Source organism: Rhea pennata, chromosome 2 (genome assembly GCF_028389875.1).
Source record: "Rhea pennata isolate bPtePen1 chromosome 2, bPtePen1.pri, whole genome shotgun sequence".
Lineage (NCBI taxonomy): Eukaryota > Metazoa > Chordata > Aves > Rheiformes > Rheidae > Rhea > Rhea pennata.
The window spans coordinates 158,451,469-158,471,121 of NC_084664.1; the positions used below are offsets into that span (position 1 = coordinate 158,451,469).

The 19,653-nt window shown below is 39.0% G+C and overlaps 1 protein-coding gene across 1 annotated transcript in view; it reads right to left on the bottom strand.

Annotated features, from left to right (window-relative positions):
- The window catches only part of FAM135B (family with sequence similarity 135 member B), a 138,798-nt gene that overhangs the window by 26,008 nt on the left and 93,137 nt on the right, over positions 1-19,653 (bottom strand). The window contains exon 7 of the mRNA XM_062568434.1: positions 1,608-1,761. Coding sequence (XP_062424418.1) covers positions 1,608-1,761 — 154 coding nt within the window. The remainder of the gene's footprint in view (positions 1-1,607; positions 1,762-19,653) is intronic.

Here is a 19,653-nt window from a genome sequence, read left to right on the forward strand (position 1 = left end):
TCAGTCATTGTTATTTACAGTCTGCTCCAGATCTGTGTACAATATAGTCTCACCATTTCAAAGCTTGAGCAAATGGTGCACAATAAATGAGTCTCCCTTTGCTGTTACACAGGGCCACGTAAGATAAACCAAATATCTCTGACTGGTACTAGATTGAGCATCTCTGTTTTGTTGTGGGCAGCGTGAAGTATCTGTTCACCCCTAGGATGTACAACACTGCTTGGATGTAGTCCTGAGAGAGTCACAGAATGGCTGAGGTTGGAAGGGAAATCTGGAGATCATCTAATCCACCCCTCCTGTTCAAGCAGGGTCACCTACAGAATGTTAGACAGGATCGCATCCAGGTGGGTTTTGAATGTCTCCAGAGAAGGAGATTCCACAACCCCTCTGGGTGCCCTGTTCCAGGGCTCTGTCACTCCCACAGTAAAGAAGTTCTTGCTCATATTCAGGTGGAACTTCCTGCATCTCAGTTTTTGCCCATTGCCTCTTGTCCTGTCACACGGCACCACTGAAAAGAGTTTGCCCCCCTCCCCTTGACACCTCCCCTTAAGGTAGTTGTAGACACTGGTAAGGTCCTCTCTCAGTCTTCTGCATACAAAAGTGATTTGCTTTCTTTCTCGTGGCTCAGCTGAGTATCATAGTATATGCACTTCCCACACTACGACTCACAGGCTCTTTAGAAAAGAATTATATAGCAGGGAACAATACATGGAACAGGGAACAGGAGCTATCGTCCCATAAGGCTGTACAGCATAATGCATTACACGCAACAGAGGTAATAACGTTTTCCCTTTTTGCTCTACACATGCTCTTTCCTCTCTTTTTTAAGCTAATGGCCAACACAATCAGCTCTCTCAATATTACTACCCCTGCAATACAACAAACTGATAACTTCAAAAATATGCATACAGGCTTACAAACATAGAAACAGATGGATGTGAAAGCACAATCCACATTCCCTGAATTCAAAGAAACAGTTGGGAGAGCTGGAATTATTCAGAGTGCTCCTAATTTTCACAGAGCTCACTCTGTCACTACAAACATGACTAAACACAAATTACAGAACTCTGTTCTGCAAACCCAGAGAGCTTTTTTTTTTTCCTCCCAGAAAATCTATTGAACAATTGAATTAGAAAGAAAAACAGAATCATTTTTTTTAAGAAAAAATTGTAATTATGCTGTTGGCAAGGAAGAAATACATTTCCAAAGATAAGTGAGGGAGTATTTTTCAATTACACTCATATTACCCTTTAGAGTTTTGTTTTCAGTTTAAAACAATTTCTACTCAAGAGAAAAATTTGCTGTCTCATGGGAATTCAATACTGGAAGCTCAAGCCTTTGAAAACAACTAACTACAAATATTATTATCCAGAGGCAAGTATTTATTATAAAATTCTACCTGTCTGCATGTCAAGCCACCTTCAGTTGGTAAAAAGTTGTTACACAGACTGAGCAGGAGTCCTCTCTTACAGTGTGCCAAAAAAAAACAGTAATCAGAAAGCAGGGAGAAAAAGTCTCTAAACAGCCTAAGATTGTCAGCACTAAAATGTGTATTGAAAATGTTGCGCTGGACTATACTCAGAAATTTAAAATATTTGTTCTCTTACCCAACTTCAGCTGTGGTAAATCAGGAATCTCTTTCATTATGAGGCTGTAGTACCCATGAAGTCCTCTATGAGCATTCAATAGCAGAAGACACAGGTCCTTATGCCATTTGTATGCATGCTGCATGCAGTTTTCAGAAGGAACATAAAAGCTACCCTGTATAACAAAAGTAGTAAGAAAAGAAAAATACAGAAATTAAAATTCATACTCTTCTTTTGTTGCAGAGCTTTCTGAAAGTCCAGTTGTCCACTGTCAGTCATTGCCCACTCCTCCTATCTACTAATGTAAGGTACTCTGTACTCCAGGAGCAAAATTCAGGCTGGTAGCTCCCATTTTGGGGATGAAATTTAACTGTAAAGGCCATAGCATATTTAATACAAAAATTTCCAAAACATCTTTATATTTAGTCAGAGCACAAGCTGAATATGCACTAAGGCACCATAAATCAAAAATTTGTGATTCTGACAAAAAAAAATGTTCTATAAATTATTTCTATCTGAAATTTGCACTGGTCAGTCTTAAAATGAAACACTTTCTTAAACTGTGAGCTTTAGCCCTGTTTCAGATCTCCTAGGATTTCATGGAGAAGTACAAAAATGCAAAGATAGGACAACTATCAATAACAGCTCAGATTTCCTAAGTCTCTTCATAAACTATAGATTTGGATGGTAACTTTTAGCCAATCAACAGACCTCCTAACCACTTTCACTTGCTGAAAGTGATGCACTGATTCAGAAATGCATGTAAACCCTTGCAATCAATGACTACAGCTGGTACTAACTGTCCCACACAGGAGGAATTTATCTGCTGCTGACTTTGGGGGAAGAAAACGAGTTATGAAAACAGAGAAGTGAGGAAGCAACTAAGTGCTCCATCCTTGAACTTCATGAAACTTTAGGAAAATTGAGAATACATCTAAATTTGTTTCATTTATGGTGCATAGACTGAGCAAAGGCTCCAGATTAAGACTCCCTCAGTGACGCATGACTATGGAACAGCATGATGAGTTTGCAAGTTACTCCACTTCTGATCTCTGATGGGCTAAGAATGCAATCCCACCTTCTCGTATATCTGCTATAGGCTAAGGTCAACTTTTATGAAAGTTACTACATTCCCAACTAGGTACTGAGTCTGTTTTTGGACATTAAATATCCCAAATGACGTGCACCTCCAGGAACAAGAGTGAAAACATACCCAGTGGAACTGCACTTTTCTCCCTTTGACTCCTTTAGACTCTGCACTACCTGTCTCTTAGCCTTTACTACATGGCTTAGGGCTGGAGCTGGAGTGTTTTCTCCAGCTTTCTTGTGCAGATCTACAAGCTGTTCTCTAGTGTTCTGCAGTAGACATAGAGGGGTCTGCCTAGCTTGACCAACACAGAAAGAGCTGACGATAATCAAGTGAGTTGTTACCGCTTGGAAGGCTTCAGAAACCATCAGCCTTAGCATGAAATCTATTGTCTATTCTCATGATGGAAGAAAGAAAAAGGATCATCAAGAAATTCTACTAGAAATAATTGAAATTTGGAAGGGATTTGATATACAATGTCACGGAAAAAATGTCCTGTTATATAATCCATTGCTGTTTTTTTTTTTTTAGGCTAAAATTACTCTGGTATTTAAAAGCTGCAGTAGAAGGAAAAATGAGAAATAATTTCCTATTTCATATCAATACTATAACATGTTATTATTGCACAATATGACATTTTAACAGGTCTATTTTCAGCCTTTCTTGGCATAAACTGTTGCTTGAAACTAAATATAAAAGGTAATAGAAAAATGCAGTTGCAGGTGGGCTCAGAAATGTGTGAATTAAAGGCATTGAAAATCTATCAATTAACTTTTTTTTTAATTGCATTAGAGTTTGCCTACTTCACATATGGTGCCTTTTCAAATTTGATTTAAGTTGAAGTATAAAAATCCATTAGTCAGAGATCAAGTAATTGAAGTTGCCAAAGCAGAGTATTTAGGAGAATATACTTCACAAAGATTTACATAGTGGCAAATGTAGAATGGAGAGTGAACTAATTCTAAGTATTTAGCTTACTGAATATAATGTGTTGGCAGCATAATTTAGTCATCCTTGTAGCCTCTTAGAATAATTTAGATTGGAAGGGACCTCTGGAGATCATCTAGTTGATTGACTACTCAGAGCAAGTCTAATTAGGTCAGGTTGCTCAGGTCTGTGTCCAGCTGAGTCTTGAACACCTCCAAGGATGCAGATTCCACTACCTGCCTGGGCAAGTTGTTCCAGTATTTGGCCACCCTCATAGTAATTTTTTCCTCTTATATCGAGTTGGAATTTTCCACATTCCAACTTGCATCTGTTTCTTTTCAGCCTATTGGCAGTCACTTCTGAGAAAAGCCTGTCTTTTCTGTATTCTTTGATGAGGTAGGTGCAGACTGCAATAAGGTCACCCCTGAATCTTCTCTTCTTCAAACTGAGCGAACCCAGTTCTCTCAGGTTTTCTCATACATCCTTTGCTCCTGCCCCCGAATATCTTGGTGCCCCCCTCAAGTATGTCAATATCCATGTTTTACTGGGGAGCCCAACCAGGACAGCATTCTGGATGTAGTCTCAGAAGTGCTGAATAGAGGGGAAGCATCACTTCCCTGAACCTACTGACAATATTCTTGCTAATGCTGCCCAGGATACTGCTGGCCTTCTTTTCTGCAAGGCTCTCTGACTCACGTTCAACTTGTTGCCCACCAGGACCCTCAAGTGCCTTTCTGCAAAGCTGCTTCCCAGACAATTGGCCTCCAATCTACACTGATGCATGGAGTTAATCCATGTCAGATGCAAGACTATATTTGCTTTTATTGATCTTCATAAGGTTCCTATTGGTTCATTTCTCCAGCCTGTTCAGGTTCCCCTGAACAACCACCTGCCTTCCAGAATATTGCCGACTCCCTCCAAATTAGTCATCCTGAGCCATTCCTGAGAATGCACACTAGCCCATCTTCCAGACCAACAGACCAACTTGTTATTCCCTGAATCCCCCTTCTTACCCCTTTCTTGAAGACAGATGTGATATCTGACTTTTCCTCCAGTCATCAGGAACCTCTTACAATTGCAATGATTTTTCTAAGATGCTAGAGAGAGGTCTTGTGATAACACCATTCAGCTCCCTCTGCACCCTTGAATGAAGCCCATCTGGTTCCATGGACTTGTCTATGTCCAAGTGGATTAAGTGATCATTAACTTGATCCTCCTATATTGTGAGTATTGCTTCACTCCCAGAGATTCTGCTAGAAGCTCAGGGACCTATTAAGCCTGAGGAGAAGCCTTACCAGCGAAAACTGAGACAAAACTGCCATTGAATACTTCAGCCTTTCCCATGTTGCTTGTCACTAGGTCCCACACTCACCTTAGCCTTCCTTTTTCTGCTGAGGTACTTACGGGAACTTTTTGTGTTGCTTTTCACCTCCCTTGCTAGTTTCAGAGCTTTAACTTTCCTGACTCCCTTCCTACATGCTCAGAGAATGTCTTTCTATTCTTCTTGGAGAGGCTGGCACTGTTTCCACATTCTGTTTACCTCCTTCTAAGCATTTGACCTCAGCTAGGTGCTCCATGTTCACTGATGATGTCCTTGCTCGACTTTCTGCACATTGTAATTAACCATTCCTGTGCTCTGAGGTGGCTATCCTGGGAGATTAGCTGGCTCTCCTGGGTCCCATTTACCCTGCAGGACAGTTTCCCATGAGATCCTTCCAAGAAGGTCCCTGAACTGGCCAAAATCTGATCTTATGAAGGGTTACAGTTCTGCTTCTTATCTTGCTCCATTGTCTCAGGACCTTAAACTCTACAGTTGCATGGTCACTGCTGCAGCCAAGTGGGTCAAGTGCAGCCAAGCCAATAGGCATGAGAGGAGATAGGTTCTGTCCCTAATGGTTTAGACTTGCAGTATCACTCTAGGGAAATCATTTGACCCATATTTTCACAGGTCAAACTAACATGGGTTATTTCCAGCCTTCAGTGACCAGATAGTTTTCAAAGATGCTGTCAAGACCTCCCATTTTCAGCAATAACATCACCCACCCCTGAGAGGTTAAAGTTTATCTTCCTTTGTTGAGAAGGATCTCGATTTTACTTCATCTTTTTAAACACAAAGATGAGAACAATTTACCTGCCTGGTGTCCTCATTTGAGCATCTCAAACAATTAACCCTACAGACATACTCAAGATTTCAGGACACAAATTAGATTAACATGAATCCAAAAATCCATGTAAAAGGTCAGATATTTCTGACAGTCCTTTAACATTAAATCTCAGACCAATTAGTTTTGGAGACATTGCCCTGCAAAAGCAGCAGACAGCTGGAGTCATTACCCTACTAATCTGTCACCTGAAGACTTTAAATGCCAACTTAAATTTATTTTAAATGTCTAAAGACATCTCTGGGAGTGATGTCACTGTGTTATTCTATGTGTGAATACAAAGAGTATATGAAGGAATGGGTTGTTTCTAAGCCCTAAAGGGGAAAAAAATATATCTAACAAATGGTGCACTCCTCAAATGTAATGTTAGATTAATGTCCCTCAGAAACAATTTTAGCTTGTGTAACTTAGAGTAGCTCTGACTTGTACACCAGTAGTCTCGAGGACTGCAGTAAGGAAGAAATAGCTTCCACTTGCATGCTAGTGTGCACTGTTTGCTGTGACAAACGAAGCCCCAAAACTGATTTGCAGCATCTGGCTCTGAAATTACAAAGCACAATAATTGCTACTTTCCTTTTTTTTCCCCCTCTTAACAGCATAGATGTTTCTTCTGCTTTCTTCTTAACAGAGCATCATCTTCTAATACTAGGCGCTGCAGTGAAAGAAAAATTACTCATAGGAAAGGTTTCGATTTTTATATCGTCCAAATGAAGAGAAAACTAAAAAAGAGAAAGATAGTTAAATATCTTCAGTAAGAGTTGAGAACAGTAAGATAACACTGAGCTGAGAGAGGGACTTAAGCAAACTGAACTTGTCACCCCCAGCTCCACTGAGAGATGGAGAACTGATAGAGAAAAAGATTTTTCTAGGAAATTAGTCTTTTCATTATAAGGTACATACCAAGCGCTTGAATCATGACTATTTATTCCCATTGATTATGAAGGAAGTGTAAGCCTACTGAACATAAACTTATGGATTGCAGATGTGTGGAATTAGTAGCACTGAGTACGACCACAACAGATGAGTCAACTTTCATCTTGCATTGCTGTCCCTCAAAGTGGACAGGAGGGACAACTCCAGCATGTGTAGCCTGTGGAAAGTGTGTAAGATTCTTTCAAATTACTTTAAGAGATGAACAATGCACGTGTGTGAATTGAAGACTGAAAGGACTGCTTAAAATTCTCCTCTCTCTTCCTGTCTCAGCTCTCCAGGAGGAATGTCTATTCCAAAATAAGGCATCACACTTTGAGAACGCCCTTGTGTAGGAGGAACAGCGCTGCACAGTTTGCAACTCAAGGCAGTGCTGAGCAGGCAGAGTTCAGGCCACACTGTGTATGAGTAAGAGGCCATATCGTTAAGCTGAAACATCTTAATGCAACTCCTGGCAACTGATTTGAAAACACATTATTTAATGGGAACATCTATCGTAGTTTGAAAAATCATCTTGTCAAGGTAGAAAGTGAGCACGATAGAAAAATATGTCAAGTTATAAATCTCAGGTCCTTCAGAAACTTTAAGACATTACTGCCCTCACAAGGTCGCTCTTGTCTTCTGCTGAAGGTTGTCAAACACACAGGAGGCAGAGCAGGACATAACACACGATTATTAAATCCACCTCAGGGAGAGTTTTAGCTAATGTGGTAGATGTGCACTAAGGTTTGTGTGTCCTTATCTGCTGCAGACCCCAGCAGGGGAGACATCTGTCAGATGATGTCAGCACGAACTGCCACTGTTAAATCAGCTTGTCTGTCACTATGCAGTAAGAGAAGAAACGTCAGGAAACGTCCTCCTTGAGATGATCTGAAGATTGAAAATATTTCACATTCTCTGTTTGGATTGTGTTGTATTTTGTGCATTTATTTAGATTGTCCACTATTTCCTAGGTTATGGCCTGAAACAAGGAATCAGCCTACAATGTTAACAAATAGAGTTCAGCAGTACGTGCTACTCTAAGGAAAAGCATGACCACAAAACTAGCTGTCACAAAAAGCACTGGCTATGACCCATTAAACAGCTACCAAGCACTCAGCTTTCTATGTCTGTTGGATCAGGAAGACAGATATTTTATATTCCAAAGGCTTTATTTCTGTTTAAGATGCAGCTCCCATTAAAACAAATGTCACACTGAAGTAGACAAGCCCAGCTGCTCAAAGCTGATAGCTGCCTTGGACTTATAAAATCCAATGTAAAATTATGTGTTAGTCTTCTTGCTCAAGCATCTCATGACCTTTACAGTTCATTTCTTTGGTCTACTGTTACTTGAATTCCATTAGTTTGTATGTAAGGGCAGTTTTTGCTGTGTTAGTTGCAGAATGCATCTGCACTGATTTCCTTTTCCAAGACCTTCTCTATCTGCAATAGTAGCCTATATTTCAGGCTTTTTTACCTTTCTACTTTTGAATGTCTGACAAATCCTCATTTCAAGAATTACCATCTAGTTGTAATAGGATAGCAGCGATGGATGATGATACAGAAGCTACTAATATTGACACCAGAGAAAAATATAGCACAGTGCCAACAGTATCGGGGCAAAACAGGTCAGGAAAGCCAAGAGATGACAGAAAAAGAGACAGGCAGAAATAAAAAATGCAAATAATATCAATAAATGCAGATTCTGCAATGATTTGCTTTAAGATGTTTTTTGCATGTGATGTTTGAAAGAATATCATTTGTGTTCTTCACAGATGAAAAAAAGAATATAGTTGTCTCATCTCCCAAATGAGATTTTCTTCCACCAGCAACCTGATGATCTCTGCCATGAGGTTCTTCTATATGTTTACCAAGTTACCAATAGAGAGGTGAATCTACAACCAGCAACCTTGGGGGAGGCCAAAGTTGTACTATCCTTGGAGACTGAGCTAGTCCTGTAAGTGCTAGGTTTGAAAAGTTGAAGACAAGAAGAATGATAAGGTTGTACCTTGTCTAATCTCCTATAGCAACATGATGTTTTGTGGTGCTCCCCAGACTAGAACTGATACTGCAATTTGGTTATATTATTCTGAAAGTAGATGTAAAATGCTTCCTATTTCTGAGCTTCTCAATGGTGAAATAGAGAAACTCATTTTCCTTAAAGATCAGGTGAGGCCTTAAATGTATATATTTTGTTGAAAAGGAAACTTTAGTATGCTTGTAAGGCATAATGCAAGACCATGTATGTATAGCCTTAATCCCTGTTCCTTAATTTACTGAGCAACGATAACATAAAGAAAAAGCTAGTCAAATAGTATATAAAAACAACTGCCAAGCATTTTGAAAATGTAAAGGCTTCAGTTCAATTTGACTGTATTCTGACAAGCTAGATTTTGACACTGGATCATCATTATCCCCTGTCCTTCTGCTCTCTATTTGCAAATAAAAGGGATTATGAGTAAGATCTTTAGTCTTCACAGATTCACAGAACTTCATTACTGATCTATATGACTTGGTCAGATACACAAAAGCCGGACCTTTCTGCAGTTGACATGAGGTCCGCAGATCTGAATTTGGCAGGAATTCAAATAGTTCCTCGGGGTGGAATTTAGATACCAGGTTTGAGTATCAGCTATATTTAAAATAACTCCATTCATTATATTACAAATAATGACACATTTCTTTATAATACTAAATTACCTTCTAATAAATGACCCACGAAATTAGAACAGGAATGCATACGATGCTCTTCTTCTACTAGTTTACTCAGCCAAACAAAATTGTCTACAATAAAAAAGACTGAAAATCCTTGACGTTAGCCCTGATTAATACGTTTAAATAAATGACCCATTTAAGTGAATAGGTGTCCTGTGTAATGCTCTTTTCAGTCAACAGTTTTCTCCTATAATTAGAGTGTTTTACTTTATAAATGTACTTTTCCTTTTTAATAAGCGATAGGAAAATGACTTGAGAAAAGTAAACACTGTAATTAAATAAAGCTCATGCCAATTCATTATTTTAATACAGAGAACAATTTGTGACTATCCATTTCTAGTGTACCAGATCCATCTAATATCAGAAGACATCAATTGGATTTTACGCTTTATTATATACTGTAAGTTGCTTGTATTTGTTTTGTATTAAAGTAATTTCACCAGCTATGTTAACTGTGTGCAATGTTCAGCGATAGAGCTAACAGTTGGTAAATTGGACACTTTACATTTAATCTAATTCAAAACATCATTTCATAATTCAAATTCAAATTACTTGTCAAGAATTTTAAGATACTAAAAAGCCATTCCAGACTAAATAGGAAAGACTTGCAGTCTCTAGCAGTATTTCATTAGCAGTCAGAACTGGCCTACCTTGCCTATTTCTGGTAGAGATTTAGAGATAAGCAGCGGGTCGCACTTGCTTGGAACAGATGAATAAATCTCAATATCTCAAGATGAATGCAATATCTGAGAAACTCGTGTTTGCCCATTTATCTGTCTGCCTGAACTGATTGCCTAACATACATCTGTATTGGTTTAGCTTCAACCGCCCTGACCAAGGAGATTCTACATCTCTTCTTTGGAGACTATTTTCTAAGACAGAAAACCTTATGTCAGCTAGTAGTTTCAAATGAAATGACAGTTACAGCATGAGATACATTAATACTTACACCTCTTTATCATTTTTCAAAAAAAAGGGGGGGATTAAAAGATAAGAATTTCTGGTTGTTGGGAATGTGACTGAAACATATGAGTAAAAGATATATTTTTCATATCTGTAGAAAAACAAATATCAAAGAAAGCTACTTAGTAGCTTTAGAAACTTAGTTTCATAGAATTAAATAAACAAACAAAAAACCCCCACAGCTCTGAGGTATCAGACCATCTACTGAGACAATACAAAACCACAGATTTACCAAGTAACTAAAATGATTTTAGCTTTATCTTTCTCCCAACCTTCTGTCATCTCCCTCCTTTAACTCTGTTTCTCATTCCTTGCAGAGAAACCAATAGCAAACCTATGCAAAAAGCATTCCATTCTTGCAAGAACCAGTGCACGAATATATATTTTGAAGGAAAAGTAGTATCTCTATTATTTGTATCAGTGTTGCAAATGTAAAACATTCCCACATGAAGCGAGGATACCTTATTTATGAACCAGTTGTGGGAAGAGGGCACATTCTCATCCAATTTACCAAAACTATTTACCATTTATCATCAAAACACTTCTTCAGCAGTAGATTAAGTACTAGGGAAGATGGAAGTTAGAACAGGTGCCTGACGATAGGCATGCTTCTTCCAAGATGAGCACTGAATCGTCTGGCACAAGTTAGGTCATATGCTTTAATTTCCTTGCATTAGCCTTATGCATGAAAATGGCACATGCTAATCTATATATTCATCTTGTGGGTATTAAGAGTCTCGTTTAGGGAACATTTGCAAAGCATGTGGATATCCTTTGGCTAACAGGTGATACAGGAAAGCCAAATTTTTATTTTATGGGAGAAACAGTGGCTGATTTCCAAACTTACAGAACTATTTATGCACAAAAAGGGCAGCTAATCTAGAATAATATACGTGCATATGTGTGTGTATATTACATTCTGTATGTATATCTTTATAGACATACACACACACATATGCATACATACATACTTATATATACACACACACGAAGACACAAACACACACTATACATGTGCGTATACACACACATGCACACACACACACACACATATATATATGTATACAGACATAACTACATACCATAAATTCAGACTTCCTAAATGAAATAACACAGTGGGGACATCAAAGAGGACCTTAGGACATTGTCCTTTCTTATCCATCAGAGTGCATGCTGCTTACGCAGAGATAAGGAAAGCAAATCCACTCCTGTTAGCGTGATCAAACAAGGACCCCTGAGCTGAGGAACTGCCGTGTTATTACACATCACTGCAGGCAGTAGCCATAAAACCAGTCAGATTTTAAGAGGAAACTTCTTAACATTTCTTTGTCTCTCCCACATGTACTCAAAGAGATTTTGTTCAGTGGCATAATGAGCAAGAAATTGCACTAACGACAACTGAAAACACCAAAAATGTTTTGAATAAACTTTTACAATGCATCGATAGGGAAAGCGATGTTCATCTGCTTCTCCAGATGGGGTGTAGATGTTCTTGTGCTATGTGGGCATGCAGATTAGCAGCTGGTAGAGGAGTTTTGCTCTTTGTATTGCTGCTATTTTCTGCCTGATATAGTAAGTAAATATTAAAATAAAGCTTCCTATATTTTATAGCATTTTAATGCTTTTTTTTCAAAAAGATTACAATTGGTCATAGGACCAAAGCTTTAAAACTTCTGTGAGTTTGCTCAGATAGGAAGATTCATATCTAGTAAATCTTACATATTTAGACTATAAATATCCCCAGCTCAGCTAATCACTCTAGACTCCCTTCATAGTCCATGGAAGCGGAGCACAGTTCCAGAATGATGGAAGTTTCAGAACAGATGGAGTTTCAGAGCACAGTTCATCTCCTCTGCTATAAACGTTGATGTTATGATATATTATTCCTTAGAAATGCTTCTTGCTTTCCATGGCTCATGTATGAAGGACTAATGTACTAGGAGATCAAATGGAGGCATTTACAGCTGGCTAGAGAAGTTCCACCTCAACACTTATTAAAAAGAAATAAAAAAGTAATTCATACAATTTAGAATTGTTCTTTCCTAGTGATCTGTGACCTTTGAAAGTTTAGAGGTAACATAATTTTATTATTTTTGGAATAATAATTTTATTATTTTTGGAATAGTCTAGCTTTTGGAGCAAGAACGAGGTTTTTATTCTTGACATATATTTATTCTAGGCTGGAAATACTGGAATACTAGTGACAATTAAAAAAACACACAAGGATTAATGGGCTCTTATTTAGTGATTGTCATTTGCAGAATTTGAAGTACATCAAAGAGAAGTCAGTGTCATTTTCACTGTTTTATAACTAAGGGAAATAAGGCTCAAAGAGATCGTATGAATAATTCTTCCCTGAACCAGGTCTGGGCAAAGCACCAACACCACAAGGCATCCTGAGTTTCAGTAGATACTGTCTCCTCAAACACTACGAATGTTTAAGACACACTGAGCAGGTTTCTGACCACCAACCCCAGTATGTGCATTAGTCTGGGCCAAGCATGAGCCCAAGAATTCTACAACTTGGAGGAAAAGCAAGACCTGAATAGACCTGAGGATGAGGTGAGGAGCTTTGTAGGAAAGCAGCTGTCCTGCTTTGCTTTGTTCTCACTGTGTTTCCTGCAGAAGGGCATGGCTATAGCTGTTACAAGAACCAGCTAAGGACATTTTGCCAGAGTATCACTTTATTAGGGACATATAGTCAACATCATGTTGCTCAGCACTGCCCAGGATCGGCAGAGTCAGAGCTTAACCGGATGCATCTCACTTATTGCAATTTTATTGTAGAGAGGGAAAGAAAAAAAAATCTAAAGGTAAGAGAGAAATCATTTATCTGAAGAAAACTGACATAGAAATGGCTGGAAAACTACCAAGAAAATATTCCTTCAGCAAATTTTAAAGGATATAGGCTGATATCATTCTGTTTTAGCTTGATGCCAATTTTCTGAGTAGGAAGAGGTTTCTAATGAGCATAGTGTTGGAGTAGCCCCAACACACAGACCTGCCAAGGGCAGGGGTGGAAGTGGCCAGGTTACGTTTTCATTTACCCCCGTCTGACCTCCCCCTACCCCCAATATGAGGCCAAAGGAACAAGATTGCTTGAGACTATCCCATCTACTGTGCATGGGCATGTGGGTCAGCAGGGAGTTGATGAATTAATTATTTAAAGCAGTTCTCTGGAGCATGCCATTTCTCTCGTAGTGCTCGGCACAATATGCCATTAAATATACTGCACTGGCATCATGCTGCAAGCACCAAAGAGTTTGGCTCTGTTTCTCTTGCTGATGCATAGAGCCAGGGGCGAATGGTCACTTTGAAATGCTCTTTATTTAATGAAAACAACAGGGAGAACCACAGTTTCCTATCTAGAAATGCCAGGCTCTATTAAATGCTGCAACTCACTGCCACAGAGCAACTGACTGTGGGCCTGGATTTCTGTTCACATACAGCTAGAGCTATGGGAATACCTGATTTTACAATTCAGTGCCCAACATGGTAAAGAAAAAGAATGTGTTAGGTCAAGAATGTGTTAGGGACTTCTCATAAAGAAATTATTTCCTTGTGCATAGTGAAATGAAAGATTTAGAGGTCTTTGGGGGCTTTTTTTTTGTTGCTTGTTTGTTTTGTTTATTTGTTTTTTTCCCCCAAGGCACTCTTAACAGTGATTGCAAATTATCAAAATATTGTGGCTTAACACATCAAGACTTATCATGTGAGCACGTAACAGACCTCTTAATCCACTACAGATGTGAATTAAAACATATATACCTCTCTATATTGTAAAGCTAAATAAATTATCATTTAATGAATCATATATGGTGGAACAGGATTTTGTACCTTTTCTTTTATTAAGCAGAGAAAATGTAACCTGCAGGATGCAGGGAAGATGTTCCTATGGAACATCTATTCTATCCTTCTGTGATAAATGCTAGTTTCATGGTTTCCCACAAAGGTAGTGGACTGAACTCAGTGATCCCTATCTATGTTTCTGTTTCTGACCACAGTGTTTAATCTCTCCCACTTGTTAGGCAAATGGCATACCGTTGGGCTGCATCATCTAAGAGGAGAAGCAGAGCGACACCACACTCACTGCGTATCACTCGGGTTTGAGAAAAGGCCTGAGTCTCTAGCGCACTTGTTCCACAGCTCTTGCGTTTGGACTTTCTGAAATCTGAATCCTCTTGTTTCCCTTCCAAAGTGTTCAATGGATTAGCTGAAGCTGACTCAAAGCTGAATGTCACAGTAATCAAACACTGATGATTCCTCCTTTTATGATGACATATCATCATTGGCATCAGAGGATGAGGATCACAACTGTTGCCCTGTTGCTAAATACAGGATCAAACTCACTGTTCTCATTAAAGAATCCATCTATAACAGCTTACAGTAACCAAGCTTGCTTTGTTTATACACAGATCATCACAACTAAAACTTAATTTGGACCTAGTAAAACATCCCAACAAACTGCACTAGATTTACATCAAGGCCTTAAGATAGCAGCACATGAGGCTGCACTTTTAAATCTAAAGAGTAGCCACCTCATATCCTGCTGCTCTCTTAAATTTACTTAGCTGCAAACTTGTCCATATGTGGAGGAAGATTTCATTATTTCAGGCACTGGAACATTAATTTTCATAAGGTAAAAGACGGATTTTTAATGTCACTGTGATCTGAAAGATTGCTTATTTTGGAGACTAAGTCCAAAATTTAAAGGTGGAGGAAAAGGTGTCAGCGAGAAGTACTTATAGTACTTATGACCTGGGTGGAACAGAAATTACACCCAAGCTATACACTCAATCCCACTCAAGTAAGAGAGACATGGAGCTACTGGAGAGAGTCCAGCATAGGGCTACAAAGATGCTCAGAGGGCTGGAGCACCTGCCCTAGGAGGAACGGCTGCGAGAGCTGGGCCTCTTCAGCCTGGGGAAGAGAAGACTGAGGGGAGATCTGATCAGTGTGTACAAGTACCTGAAGGGAGGGTGTCAAGGGGACGGGGACAAACTCTTTTCAGATGTCCCGTGTGACAGGACAAGAGGCAATGGGCAGAAATTGAAGCACAGGAAGTTCCTCCTGACTGTGAGGGGGAATTTCTTCCCTGTGAGAGTGACGGAGCCCTGGACCAGGTTGCCCAGAGAGGTTGTGGAGTCTCCTTCTGTGGAGATCTTCAAGGCCTGCCTGGATTCAACCCTGTCTAACATGCTCTAGGTGACTGTGCTTGAGCAGGGAGGTTGGACTAGATGATCTCCAGAGGTCCCTTCCAACCTTACTCATTCTGTGATTCTGTGAATACACAGCAGCAAGCTGTGTTAGAGGAATGGATCTGAGCTAAAAGATGAGCTCATTTGTGCTACTTAATGACTTTGTATCAACATTATCCATAGCCTGAACAGAGGAAAAAAGAGCTCACAGTTGGTGAGTATGGGTACCGGCGATAAAGCAAATAGGGATCCTGATCTACAGGAAAGGAAAAATTTGTGAAGAGATGAGATTGAAGTCCCACACTGGAAGATAAATAATAAGAATTAGGAGGAGATGGATTGCTGGATTACTGCAAGAGAGAATGTTCTGCATCTATTCCTTCCTTTTAACAACTGGCATCAGACTGACCAGCAGAAATAGCATTTGCTTCTTAGGTAACATTGAGATGAGTGTTTGAAACTGCTGCAGAAGAAAAGATTCAAAGACAAAGACTGGGATCCTCCTGTTCAAAGACAGGAATATGTTAAGAACCAGGCAGGACAAGAGTGCAGAAAGGATACTAAAAAGACTATTGTAAATTTGATCCCATTCATATGAGATGATAAACGTCCTCAAATCCCTTTCATTTCTGTTTCAAAGTTTTGCAGGAATTGCTAGTTTGACACTCTCACAAGAAAAATCAGCATTCAAGCATCATGCAGTAGAAAACAAGAGATTTCCCTTTGTTAGGGAACCTGGAATTCAAAGAAGCAGAATAAAAAATGACAGGAAGAATAGGATGTCAGAACATCACAGCATTTGTCTATACTGCCCATCAAGCTGAAGGCCTGAGCATTTGCACTCATCTAGAGTGATAAATTCTGCCTATGAACAAGACCTTTATGAATTGCACCTCATGCTTTTCATACTGCTTCACTTTGGCAAGATCACTTTGAATTCTAGTCCTCTCCTCCTGCTCCCACCGCCTCGTCCTCTGATATGGCTTTTATAATCACTGTTATCTGAAGATAGCTTTCCAGGGGCTCATTTTGCTATGTGATCACACAGGATCTCAAAGGAGAGACGGGAGATGGATCCAACCACGCACACCCAAATTATTTACTTGCCCAGAATTCAGTAAAGGGATCTTCATAATCAGAACAGTGGCTGCATGCTGGCTCATTAACTTTGTCTCCTCAAATGGAGAAAACACAAGAACGATCATAACACTACTTTTGGTCTGTTCCTAAACTTGGTAAATATAAACATTAGCACCACTGCCACAATTACTGAAGAGGAATATTTAGTTGTCATTTTGCAGTGACAAATTACTTCAACCTTTATGGGTTCATTTTTCAAATAGTCTGACTTTTTGTTACTAACACAGATTTTTTTGTTGTTGTTGTTTTATTGTTTCTTTCAGTCTATTACACACGGCCACACTTCTGCGAAGCAGAGGTCCTATGAGTCATAAACAAGTGGGAAGCAATCATGTCTCTATTGATAGTATTATTATTTTTTATTATTATTATTTGCAAATGTTCTTGCATATCTTCCTCTTTCTACTTGGTTCAGGATCAACTTCTCAGTTTTCACTAAAGATGTGGGCAAGACAAGCTGTCTTGTACAGGCTCTGTCAAACTGCATCAGAACAGAAGTCCAAGAAGAAGCAAGACTTGTGTTTTGCTACTGATAATAGTCAAGTATCAAATACTCATTGAAGAAACAGATGTAATAAAACAAAAGAAAACTCGCACCTAAAACCTTACAGACATGCCTTCAGGCTAGGTGATCTTCAAAATGCTAAAATGTTGACTTATACCACAGCCCTCAGAGTTCATGTCCTTTCTGAACAGGTACGGTAGTTAAATTGTCAGTGTTGACATTTTTCAAAACTGTGGCAAACCTCTACTGAGCTCCTCTACAAGCACCTTTCGGCAATGAGTTCTACTAGCTAGTGCATGGTCTGTAAAATTGGGGGAAAAAAAATCTTTTTATTAGTTCTAAATATGCTATTTTTCAGCTTAATTGAATTTTGTCCATTCTTGTATTACAAAAAATGAGGAACAGAAGGTCTCTTGCAAGATCCTGCTCCAAGTTTTGTTGTAAAACCAAATAAAGCAGATCAATTTCCATTCCTTTCCCAGCTATTTTGCTGAAGATAATTTTATGGCTCAGACAGTTCCAACATTCAGATAATTTCAGAAGAGTTTTCAGAGTGACCCAATGAGAGCTATAGGATTTTTCTCGTGGTTATGTGTCAAAATCTGTTCTTTCTGGAGTGTTACTTTATTTCTACCATTCTCTCTCAAAGAGAATCATTTACAGCTCTGGCTCTAAATGGCACCTTCCTTCTTGCAAATAATTAGTCTGCATGAAAAATGCTCTGCTTTAGCCTAGGAGCAGTATGGCTGGTCTTTATTTTCTTTGACACAAGAGAGCATAGCTCATGTGCTTTTGCTGCCAAGAAACATGTCCACGCCTGGAGCTGTCATTGTGCTGCATTGCTGAAGTCTTCACTTACGACACTCTCAGGCAATGAATCATTTATGGCTTTTTGACATGCATGCAAACATGTATCAAACTGCAAAACCAATTATAAAACACTATATATAGGCCTTTTTCATACTTCAGAACACTGCAATTTCTATTTTAACACTGATACAGCAGTAATGGCTAATCAGAAACTTTCCTGGGTGTGTTACTTTAAAGAAAATTACATTAATTTGCTTCAATTTACTGCAAGGTAACAGGGAACTTCTGAATAGCTAGAGCTGTATAAATTTGCATAAGCATTTCATTTTCACAGGCTCCTTTTTCTAGCCCAGTAGATACCTACTGTGTTATGCATACTGCATACACCAGCCCTGAGGTAATTTACACTCAAAGACAATCAAATTTCATAAGCCGTGAGTAGCTTACCATTTATTCTACAGGCCATCATTTTACGTTTTTAAATAAAATATTTCTAATGAGTTTAGCAGAGGAGAAAAATGAGTAGGCCTGATGGCTCTGGAAAATCAAACACTATTTATTTACCAGAAAAGCACAATATGTAGAGCAGAAACAATGTTTTACCACCCCCAGGAACATGACTCAATTCTGTTTTGGAAAAACTCCTCTAAAAGTGGTGAGAAATAAATTGAGAGTCCTACTTCAGCCTTCACCCTTGCTTCTGATCAGCCAACTCTACGGCCACCCATGTCAAATAAAGCTTATTCCAAAAGAGACCTTGCAGATTGCTTCAAGGCCTGACATAAAGCTGAAAATTGACAATGACTTTTAGGTTGGGTCATCAGAGAGCAGACATACAATGCATCAACTCACCATATGGCCTCCTCTTGCACATAAAAGAGTGTGGGAAATTTTGGGGGACATCATGACAAGGAACAAAGGCAGGAGCAGGCTGTTGGTCTTACTTATCTTACTAGAAGCCAGGGGCTGCGGACAATGACAACGTTCCTTCATACTGCATGACCCCTCCAGCTACCCTGGGATCATACAGTGACTGAGCACACAAACAGTATAAATATACAAGGTTTGTTTTCAAATACCATGCTGTGAAATTTGGGATGGCAGAGAAAAATGCTATTGTAAAATTAGACTGACTGGAAGCGTTATTTCTCAAAGCTTATGCCATTCACACAAGTAGTGTAGCTCACATGCAAACCAGCTGCATCTGGCTTACCCTAGATAAGCTTTTAGGCCCAAATTCTCACCTGGATAGGCATATTTCTTGCTGTCTGAATACTTACACATGTTTATGAGTTATGCAAAGAGCTGGAACTCAGAGGTTTTTTAAAAATGTGCCTAGTCACATTAATACTACACTTGCACATCCTTCTTATTCCACTAACCTCAATACTCTGCTTATCTTACCCCAGTTGCACTTGTCAGATCTAAAGAATCTACCATGAAAGAATGGTCTTTATTTTATCTCATTTCAGACTGATTGTTATCCAGAAGTTGAAAACTTTTTCTGTAACCAGTTAAATAGAGGAAGTTAGGAAATATTGTTAGATGCTAGTTCCCCTTCCTTTTGCAACCCCTCCTGCCAAACTAGGAAATTAGCATTTGCAAGATATATGAGGAGGCTAGAGCCAGGCATCATGGTGTCAGATGACAT